Below are 11,435 nucleotides of genomic sequence, written 5' to 3'. Positions count from 1 at the left end.
ATACTTGTTCTTCTTCCTCTTTGTCTGAACCAGCAGGAAGTGTGAGTACATGTCAGTCAGGGTCTTGGGCAGCTCTCCTCTCTGCTCTCTGCTCATCATGTGCTCCAGAACTGTGGCAGTGATCCAGCAGAAGACCGGGATCAGACACATGATGTGGAGGCTCCTGGATGTCTTGATGTGTGAGATGATTCTGCTGGACAGATCTTCATCATCACTGAACCTCTTCCTGAAGTACTCCTCCTTCTGGGCGTCAGTGAAGCCTCGTACTTCTGTTACCCTGTCAACACATGAAGGAGGGATCTGATTGGCTGCTGCAGGTCGAGAAGTTATCCAGATGAGAGCTGAGGGGAGCAGATTCCCCTTGATGAGGTTTGTCAACAGTGTGTTTAACGATGACTTCTGTTTGACGTCAGACACAACCTCACTGTTTTTGAAGTCCAACGACGGTCTGCTTTCATCCAGGCCGTCAAAGATGAACAACAGTTTACAGACAGCGAGCGTCTCTGCTGTGACCTTCTGTAATGTTGGATGGAAAACACGGAGCAGCTCAAGAAGACTGTACTCCTTATCTCTGATCAAGTTCAGCTCCCTGAATGAAAGCAGGATCACCAGACTGAGGTCTTGGTTCTCTGAGCCCTCTGCCCAGTCCAGAGTGAACTTCTGCACTGAGAAGGTTTTTCCAACACCAGCGACGCCGTTTGTCAGAACCACTCTGATGGGTTTCTGTTGGTCGGGTTGAGCTTCTGTCTCATGTTTCTGTTGGTCGGGTTGAGCTTCTGTCTCATGTTTCTGTTGGTCGGGTTGAGCTTCTGTCTTTTGGTTCTGTTGCTCGGGTTGAGCTTCTGTCTCGTGTTTCTGTTGGTCGGGTTGAGCTCTTGTCTTTTGGTTCTGTTGGTCGGGTAAGGCTTTAAAGATGTCCTGACACTTGATTGGAGTCTCATGGAGGGTCTTCTTTTTAGAGTCTGTCTCAAGCTGTCTCACCTCATGTTGGGTGTTCACTTCTTCACTCTGTCCCTCTGTGATGTAGAGCTCAGTGTAGATCCTGTTGAGGAGGGTTCTACTTCCTGTTTCATCACTTCCTTCAGTCACATGTTCACATCTCCTCCTCAGACTGATCTTAAGTTGATCTGTAACCTCCTGCAGACCTCTATCTACTGAAAGAAAAGAAACATATCCTGAGACTGGATTTATAAAATGATCAAATACAAAAATTGTATTATTACACATTAAGCACACTGCATAACACAAAAACATCCGTGTAATAAATGTGTGCTGCTACAAGAGAAATAAAATATACTGAATATAAACTGACAGTAAGAATCAGATAAAATGTAAATGTTTCATTGAACTATATATCAATGAAAATACTAACTGCTCTGTCTTGTTTTTAGACACAATTACTTCAGTCTTACTTATTACAGTGCTGGACTTACTGGATATCTGCAGTCCTCCTCTTATTTTAGGTCGTTTTCCACACTGGGGACAGGAGGACTCTCCTGATGAAGTAGACTGGTCCCAGTATGAGGTGAGACACTGTCTACAGAACCAGTGTCCACATCTGGTAGAAACTGGATCTCTTGGGACGTCCTGACACAAAACACAGCTGGACAGCTGCTCCTCCACAGAAACAGACCCCTTTGTTATTCTGTGGAGATAAGGGAAATCATAAAGCCATGAAAACTGAGACTGACATTTAGAAACCAGTGGTGGACTGAATCAAATAAAGCCACAAAAAGCAGTGTTTTAAAAAGGTGTGCCATGTCCTCCTCAGTGAGCATGTGCAGAAGTCTGTCTGTGTAACCATAGAGTCTACCATCTGAGTCCAATAACTGACCTACAAGTGTGATGTTATTTTCAACCACTTTTCAAAAAACAGGGATTCATTTTTGTAGAGAATGTCCTTATTGTTCCAGATGTAATATCTGTGTGGAGAGAAGTTAATTTTCAAGATGAGAGACCAAGTCAAGAGTATCTGTTTATGGAAGTTGGATAGTTTGATTGGGATTTTACTGATATTATAGTTGCACAGTAATAAAATTCCAGGCCACCAACTTTAGAAAAAACATAATTAGGAATCATATTCCATAGAGATGTTGGGTTATTTAAAAATGTCTCAGCCTGTTCACTTTGAATGTTAAGAGCTGTGAAGTCTAAAAAGTTCAAGCCCCCACATTGACTCCTGTTTATTGTCACGTTCTTTTTAACATAATGTATTTTGTTTTTCCACAGAAAGTTAAACAACATATAATCAAATCTGTTGGTTACATTTTAGTCAACATCCAAAGATAGAGCCGGATTAGTGAGTCTGGAAATGCCCTCAGCTTTTGAGAGCAAGGTCCTTCGTCTCAGAGATAAATCTCTTTGTAAACAAGAGTTTTATCAACGATGGGATTCAAATTTAAGGTGCACCTTATATTTTGCTCCTTGGTGATAACTACTCTCAGGTATGTGACCTGGTGATTCACTGGATTATTACAAATATGGGGAACATTACAATCTTTAACAGCCATAAGTTCAAATGTTTAATATTTAGGTTGAGACCTGAGACCTTTGAAAAGTTATTAATCAGCTTTATAGAGAGCTGCACACTTAGCATGTGCAGGAGCTGTGTCATGACCTACACACTGAGCATGTGCAGGAGCTGTGTCATGACCTGCACACTGAGCATGTGCAGGAGCTGTGTCATGAGTAAAAAAAAAAAAAGTACCGTAAAATCCTAAATATAAGTTGTACTGGTATAAGACGCGCTGTGTTTTTGAAGGTCTCTCAGAGAGAAAATAAAGTTTACACTGTCTTCCTGCGTTACAGTTTTTATTGTGTTCAGCGAAGTCCAAAACCTGCAGTTACTGTTCAGCTCTGTCACCCTTTTTGTCTGTTTTCTCTTTGTGGAGTCTGCTCTCCTACCAGCTACAGTACGGTAGTCGAGCTCTCAGCCTGCAGGGAAAGTTGTGAAGCAGAGACTCCTAGCTTGTGATCTCTCTGCCCGACTCCACTTGTTTCTCTTTAACTTTAATAAAGGACTCTTTCAATCAAAAGAGCGTTCAACAAGGTTTATTTATGGAACAATATCCTACAGTTTTCTGTAAATTCATTATTATGACCTCTTGAGGGAAACATTTTGAAAAAGTAGCGCAGCCAGACTGGTCTGTGTCGCTGTCTTTCCCAGAACAGCGTGCACTCAGCTCTTAATACACTGAGGGCCTGACTTACTAAGGTCCCAAGTAAAGAGTACTAAACTGTGTGTTCACTCCAAAAAATTGCACGTTTGGTGAGTGTGTGTTTTTCGGGTGATCTACTCAGAAAGTTTGCGTGAATGACACCAGGTGCAAACCTTGTGGAGGCGGTACTATTTAAGTTAGGCTTTTGTGTGTTCTACTGGTTTACGTCATGGAGAGTTTGGACGGAAAGCAGGACGACTGCAAGCGCAAAATAGGTCTCAGTGGAAGAGGTAAATGAACGTACAGTATTTTTGAGTTATAGCAGATAAAACTGAATATTACAAAAAGAAAATTTGGTTTATAAGAAAACCTGGGCATTAAACAGGGCCTCTCTTTTCTTCATCTTTTGAAGATGAATTGTCATACATTGTGCAGGAGGTGTGAGCTGTGTCCTCTGTGGCGCTCAGGCGCGACACTCGGCACATTGTTGAGCACCAGACAGCTGGCCAGCGCTGTGTCTGATCGGACAGAAAGGCTCTGGAAAGAGGTATCGAAGACGGGGGTACAAGCAGTGGTGAGGTCCCCCCATCCAAGCGTAGCAGCAGCGGGCTGTAGAGGGAGGAGACGAGCGCACTATGGAGAGGAGCGCACGAGCTGGGGGAGAGACGCACAGCCCGAGAAAAAAGAAATCCCAAGTTTAAAATAAAATGTTGGTGAGAAGAGGGAAACAGGAAGAAATAAATGTCAATGTTGAAATTCTTTAGAATGCAGAGGCTGTGGATGTTCAGTTTTGTTTAAATAGGCAACAATATAGTTTAATCATGGTGTTTCCTGCTGTCATTCCAAACATATTAACATGTGTGGAGAATAACGTGATCTGTATGCCTTCTTTGATTGAGCCTATGTCTCCTCCTAACTTCAATAACAGCAGCCTGTTGTGTGTAACACTGGTCTCCTGGGTTAGCACGTTCTTTTCAAAGGTGTTAAATTCAGACACCGTCACAATCACCTCAGTTTTTGTCAGGCTTGGTAAATCACAATGCGTGTACTAACTTAACTTATTTGCATTTTCTCCTTTCTAGGGCAGAAACGCCCCATATTGAATATTCATTAAGTCAAACGTACTAAATGGACAATGCGTGTTTTGCTCATATGAAAGATTCAATCCTCACAGCGCGCCGTTAGTAGATCAGTTAACACATTTTTTGCTGGTGGTATCAAGTTTGCACACGTTTTAAGACACACAAACCTTTAGTAAATGAGGCCCAATGAATGGGGATGGTTTTTTAATCGCGTCCGGTCGCACACAGTGATGGTGACTTCTGCACCCGCGGTAATGATGGCTCATGTGTCAACACTTTATACTGCTATATTAGTTACACCTTTGTATAAGACCCAGCCAACTTTTAAGATAAAAAAAACAGTTATTAAAAGTGCATCTTACACCGGATTTTACGGTACTTCAGTAAAAAAAAAAGATCTCATTGTGTAGTCATGTTAAAAAAATAAAAAAAGACAAACAAAGAGTGGACACAACAGAAAAAATGATTGAAAGAAAACGATCACAGCAGATCTCACTAAACTTCAGGATCAGTTTAAAAGACTTCTTCCTGCAGAATCACAGAGAAGACGACTAGATACACAACCAAAGAGTCAATACTGAAATCATATTATCTTATCTATAAACATATAATACATATATATAATCCTTAGTATGTTGTTATGAGTTCAGTGACTTTCTCTGTATGATCACTGTGTGCAGGTTGATGATTAAAAACAAGAAAATCAACACATTATGGTGTTCAGGACTCTTTTTTTAGCTTGACAGTTTGGTGATTAAAAAAAGTTCTCTTACTGTGGATCTGAGGGTCCTGGTTCATTACTGAAGTTTGGAGGAAAACGTTTAGACCGGTCACTCTTCATACAGAGACAGCTGGACAGAGGAGACTCTGCTCTGTCCTCCTCTTTGTCTCCTCGATCACTCATCTTCTGATCTCCAGATTGATCAGAGGACAATAAAAGACGTTCATGCAGGTAAAACAACCTGAGGACAAAATAACAAACAGGTGAGACACAAGCAGGAAAAATGTGAAAGACAGAAATGGTCAAGTGTCCACATCTCATTACCTGATGTGATCCTTAAAGGTCCCATATTATGCTTTTTCTGGTTTTATCTGCTCTTTAGTGTGTTTTCCAAGTGTCCTGTGCATGTTTAGTCACATCTATGTGCAAAAATTCAAAGTCCGCGGAAACGCGGCTTCTCCTACGTCCTCCTGTTAGCTGTAGCATTAGCCGCATGGGATCAAGGAGGAGCAGTACATGAAAACAGATACTTTTTTCGGACTTTAGCTATTGTGAACGTACAAAAGTAGGTACATAGATTTAATATACAAACCCCAAAAAGGGCATTATAGGGGCTCTTTAATTTGATTTTCTCTTCCTTCCTGTCTGCCTAAGTACCTGATGCAGCACCTCAGTGCACTTTGTTTTGATCCTAACATGATTTGTCCGTCTGATCTGCCCTGAATAATGCCAATAACAAGACATTGAGTCTTAAACTTTAAACATTAAACTAACATGTTAGTATTTAACAGCAACCATGACCTTTAGGACATTTGTACAACTAGAAGTGTATAAAACAGGGTTGGAAATCAGCACTCGTCACATACGGGTGTCTTTTTGCAGTGGCGGGTGAATTTGCTCAACCTACCGACCACAGTGACAGAGCGAGGGTCACAATGGTGCTCTATATGCTGGAATGGCTTTGCTTGGTGTAACATGATTAACAGAGCACAGACTAGCATCTCTTTAACAGCGGGTCAACCAGCTTCAGGTGTGTTTAAACTGACGCCTCGCTGTCTCAAGTCCAACATGATAAAAAGAAGCGCGCTGTGGCGTTGATTTGGGCTCAAAGGAGCAGCTGTAAATACTATAACTTCAGACATTTGTCTTGGGCTCAAAGTGCTGCACACATTCAGCGGCCTCACAGTAGAATCCATAAAAACAATAGAAAAACACATCGACATGTCAACAGAAAAGTACAGACCCATGTATAAAACACAACATATATTGCACATTACCCATATAGAGTAAAAGATATCAAAATATAAAAGCATGTAAGAACATCATGACGCCATGATGTTTCTGCTGTAAATGTCCAATGATGAAATGGTGAAACAGACAGTGGCTTATCTTAGAATTTATTGGGCCGAGGTCAGACAACAGCAACAGAACACAAATGGCTGACAAACTTTTCATGTTAACGGTCCTGTTATATTCTGTTAGCTGGTACAGCCTACAAATTCTTTTACCATTTGGGAACACTTCTAAAAGGCTAGAGAGGTGACATTACCTTCACTTGAAACTGTCAGATATCTACATTCAAGTCATTTAAGCTCACAACATACACTCGGCTCCTCTCCAAAAATAGATCTGCTGCTATGAGAGTCTTACACAAACTGTTACATCCACACAGACCTAAACCAATGACCCTTAGATGGTCGACAGATTTAAAATGATATATCCACAAAATGATTCAAGTGAATGATTATGTGAAAATAAATACTAACAGGCACAACCCGTACAGCAGGCTTAGATTTAAAGTGAACAGAGATTACAGTACCACGCTGACATCCAGCTGAAATACAAAACTAATGTAGTTCAGCTTCCTGGGCGCTAAAACGCCCTCGGTGTCAGCTGTTTTTAGTCACTGCACTCAAACGCTATCAGTTGAAAGACGTTCAACTTTGAGAACAGCGCCACGCTGATCAATGTCACTTCTCCCTCACCGACCAATCAAACTCAAGAAGGGGCGGGACTTCTGAGATCAGATTTGTCAATAAGAAAGCGATGGCGGAGGAGACGCTGGTCTGACTCGTCTTTTGGAGGGAACAGTTTGCAGGTGTAGAGCTGCTGCTGACATCAGGACATGACTCCTTTACATCGTCCTCATGTTTTCTTGGTGATATTTATTTGATTTAAAGAAAATATGAAACACATGGAGCTAAAACACACCTTACGGACATTACAGAGGGAAGCACAAGTTCACTTTTGTAATCTAGCAACAAGGAGCGCTGGTGAGAAGCGCTCTGAAACAAAGGTTGTGAACACGATATAACACGCATTCTATTTCAAGCTCTTCACACTAAAAGTTCCTGGTTTAAATAGGTTTTATTGTGAAGCAGCTACATTAGAAAATGGGATATTTTTCAACAGAAGCAGATGACTGTAACTCAGACGTTTGAAATACAAACGCAGAGGAAAGGAACCTGACAGATTCAGTTAGAAGCTCCAACGTCCTGAGGAGAAAACACACAGTGACTTAAAAATATCTTTCTAAATGAAACTCAGTTTCCAGCAGAAACCTTTATGACTGTGATGACTCTCCTCATATAAGCTCATATTCTTTTAAAACAATATATCCATTATCTTACCTCTCAGTCCAGGTTTCATTTCAGCTTCATCAGCTACCAGCTAGTGGTGGGCGATATAACGATCTTAGATCGTGAAGGATTTTAACGTGCTGACGATCTGCCAAAGCAGGGAGATCGTATAACCGGGGTTATGTGTTTATTCTCTCATGCTGCAGTTTATGCTGCGACACAGACGCGTCTCCCCCTCCCCCTCTTTTGCTCCGCAGCGGTGAAAACCAAACTTAAAGTAAAGTCCGCAAAAACCTCTCCATATCATATTTCCACTGATATATTTCCAAACCGACACGGCGTGAGCAACAGTTGACTTCTCTGCATAGTGTGCACAGTTAAGTTTACATCTCGGAGAGCGAAACCGTTTAAGGAGCCGGAGAGACGTTAACAGTCTGCAGAGAGTCAGACAGAGAGGAGCTCAGACAGACAGTGAGGGGAGATATAACCCCGGTGTTTCAAATGTTGCTGTCGGTGTTTTCTGCTCTCTCTCAGTTTTTAAAAGTTACTTATCAAGCTTCTCCACCTGAAGCTCACCTGTTGTGATAACTGAACCTATATGGATTACACTAAACGACGTTACAAAGCAGCAGGCAGGTGAGAGTGAGTAACCATGGTGACTGTCTGTCTGTCAATCAACAATGTCCCGCCCCCTCTATGAATTCAACTCTTCTGTCAGTAAAACTTACTTTGATCATGTGTCACAGAATGAACACATTCTGTATTATGTTTGATTATATATAAACTAAACTAAAGTTAGTCCAATGATGTCATAAAAACAACAAAGTCTGCAGAGCCTGTATGAAGCTCCAGCTGGAGGAACTCTGCAGGGCTAAAACAGAACAGAAACTTCAACAACTTGAAGTCTATGTTTTTAAATGAATGCATCACTGTGTGAAAATGTTCCTGATGAACATCAAAAGAAGACACAACTAAATCATCATTTCAAAGTGGTGAGGAAAACCTTCAAATTGTTCATAAATATTGATCAAATTGAGGGAAAGACATTTCTGTTGCTAAAGATGTTCTGGGTGAGAGACCTCCAGACCTCCTACAAAGATGTTTTTCAAATAGATTAAACTTGTCTGCTCAGTTTTTGTGCATTTAAAAACATCATACAGGTAAATAAGTTTGGTTGAACTGGTCAGCAACTTACAAATTAGTCTAAAGATCAGTATGAAAAAAATTGTGATAAAATCGTGATAATGATATTTTTCCCATATTGCCCACCTCTACTTTGAGGACATAGCCCAAAAATAATAAACTAAAACAAACGTTTTTCTGTAAATGAGTGAGACAAACAGCATGTCAGTATTTTATTTAATAGTTGATGGTCTATTTCTTGAATACTATAAGCCTTGATTATTATGTTACACGTCATTACATTGTGCTGCCAGTTAAAATAAAGTGGCAGGTAAGAAATGTAAGACTGGTACCCGCCAAGCACCAAATGCAGGTAGATTTTCCGTTTGGCAAGTTCATTTCCAGTGGTGTAGTTGAGGGTATACGCAGGTCAGGTGTATAGGTATACCCACTTATTTTTCAGTCTGCATAGGGTATCCTCACTTCCCTCTGATTCACACCATTTATTGATTGACATCATTCAGCAGTATGCAGCAAGTTTTGTTCCCAGGGTTGGTGAAGGGATGATCCTCCCTACTGCCTAAAAAGTGTAAGACTGGTAGATTTTAGAATCCACCAGTCACAGGGGCACATAGGTGAAAAAGTTCATCACCAACCGTGGTATAAAACAAAGTCCTTCATGCCTGTAGGGTTAAAACCTTCTCATAAAACAGACCTCATTCAGTCACAACATTTTACTAGGTTGCAGTATTTTGTTGTGACTGCTTGAAGAGGTGGAGAAAATATTTCCTGTTAAATGTAAAAGTGAGTCATTCTCTGGACTTCATTTAACGTGAGAGAAAACCATTAACGCTGACTTTGAGCTCAGACCGCAGGAGTCCTGACAAACAGGAAACAATACGAGAGAAACTCAAGAGTTAGGATTAAAGATCAGCCGAGGACAAAGTCCCAAAACAAATCAGATAGCTGGGTGTGTGTGAGAGTGTGTGTGTGTGTGTGAGAGTGTGTGTGTGAGAGTGTGTGTGTGTACACAAAATGTATTTTACTTGCCCCTTCCAAAGCAGTATTCAAAGTAGTCCACATTCACAGAGCTGATCCTGCTCTGTATGTGATCAGTTTTAAAGTATTACTCAGCATGAACCTGCTTCATTAACTGATGAACCAGAGGTTTAAACAGTAAAGTCCTAATAATGTTGAATTAAACTCACCCTGTCTCACACGTCTTTGTCCTTCTGCTCTGTCCACTCAAAATGGAGCCTAATCTTTGACTCACAGAACACTTTCACTTTGGTTTCTTGGAAACCCGTATCAGCTCAGAGTTTCTCCTCCCCTTCTTGTTATTCCCTGGAACTGAAACAGTGATGACTTTTGTTAGTTCAGGTTTCTTGGTGATCGTCTCCCTCTGCTGGAATCAAAGTAAAAAGCATTAATCCAAGCTAACTAGGTTTAGCAAACTAAACAAAGTGAGCTGGGATCATCTTCAGCAATAGTTGTGGTTTTCAGACCGTTAAAGACTTAGTTAATAACAATCAATGTCCTTCTTTTACCTCTTTGAATCTCATAACTTAGCCCCTATGCTGCTTTGTTTTTGGGTTTGATCCCTTTGTTACTATGGCAACAATAATGCTCACTAAATCCCAGGGACAGTTTGGTTTGTGTAGGGAACATCAGCCCCACATGTATAACCAGTGGCAGATTTAGTCATTTGGGGGCCCTCTGCATCTGTTGGGCAAATGTGGTGTTTCTAAACGGATGGGTCGGGACCCAAAAGTGGGTCTCAGAACCTTTTTCAGTTGGAACCGAATGTTATTCACATGTAAATAACAAATTGGAAAAGGTTGGATACAATTATTATTTTTATATAAATTCTGCTAGTATAAAGCCCAGTGGTTCAGACCATTCACAACATGAATTCTGATTTAAAAAAAGAACATAAGCAACATTAATAAAATGTCAAACATTATCAAAAGAAGAATAGAAGAAGTTCATCTAAGTGATTTAAACATTTATTTTGGCAAACATAATTTTATATTATTATCACATAAAGACTCAAATTCTACAGACACATTAAACCAAATGTTAACAAGTTTAGAACGACTAACAGATAAAAGTGAAACACATCCAGCAACAATCAGAGTTTTTAAACACACTTAAAATCTCAGAAGCACATTGTCGTCAATGACCGTGTTTAACGCACTATCGCTCTTATAGGACCAGCTCGCTGCCCTTTTCTTGTTAAAACCATTTAGTGGTTATGTGTAATGAATGAATTCTTGAGTCTTCCATATCTCACATACTGTGTTGAAGTATGGGGAAGTGCCTGTAAAACATTCACCCATTCAATTTTCATTTTGCAAAAAAGAGCCATAAGAATCATCAGTAGAAGTCGGTATAGAGATCCATCAAACCCGATATTCATTCAGTTAAAGTTGTTGAAATTTCATGAATTAGTTGATTATAGTATTCTGCAAATTTTTTTTTTTAGATTTTATGTTTGTTTGTTTTTCTTAACGTTATTGTTTTTTTTAATGGAATAAAATTGACAAATAAAAATGAATAAATAAAAACAGGTGAAAAGTGCGCGGAAAGTCAGGCGAGTTAGTAAACCGACGGGAATGCAGTGATTTCACTCAGTCCGCCATCTTTACTGAAGACGCCGGTGTTTCGGTTTGAAGTGTGACCAATAAGAGGCGTCTTTCATTCAGCGCTCTGTGTGGTTATCTTTGTTTAGTTTTACATTAAATATATATCCAATAAGTATATTTTATCTTCC

General features: G+C 40.2%; 2 protein-coding genes across 2 annotated transcripts in view; both read right to left on the bottom strand.

Moving 5' to 3' along the window:
* The window catches only part of LOC136179617 (NLR family CARD domain-containing protein 3-like), a 10,694-nt gene extending 1,901 nt beyond the window's left edge, over positions 1–8,793 (bottom strand). Inside the window, exons 1-4 of the mRNA XM_065956456.1 lie at positions 7,592–8,793; positions 5,014–5,202; positions 1,434–1,645; positions 1–1,154 (exon numbers count right to left, since the gene is read on the bottom strand). The exon at positions 1–1,154 is cut by the window's left edge and continues 839 nt beyond it. Coding sequence (XP_065812528.1) covers positions 1–1,154; positions 1,434–1,645; positions 5,014–5,144 — 1,497 coding nt within the window. The 5' untranslated portion in view covers positions 5,145–5,202; positions 7,592–8,793. The remainder of the gene's footprint in view (positions 1,155–1,433; positions 1,646–5,013; positions 5,203–7,591) is intronic.
* LOC136179606 (NLR family CARD domain-containing protein 3-like) overlaps positions 1–11,435 on the bottom strand; it is a 360,535-nt gene that overhangs the window by 161,943 nt on the left and 187,157 nt on the right. The gene's annotated exons all lie outside the window — the stretch shown is intronic.

Source organism: Labrus bergylta, chromosome 7 (assembly GCF_963930695.1).
Source record: "Labrus bergylta chromosome 7, fLabBer1.1, whole genome shotgun sequence".
In the NCBI taxonomy this organism is placed as follows: Eukaryota; Metazoa; Chordata; class Actinopteri; order Labriformes; family Labridae; genus Labrus; species Labrus bergylta.
Note: the sequence above shows the minus strand (reverse complement) of the source record. Positions and strands in the feature narration are given on the sequence as shown.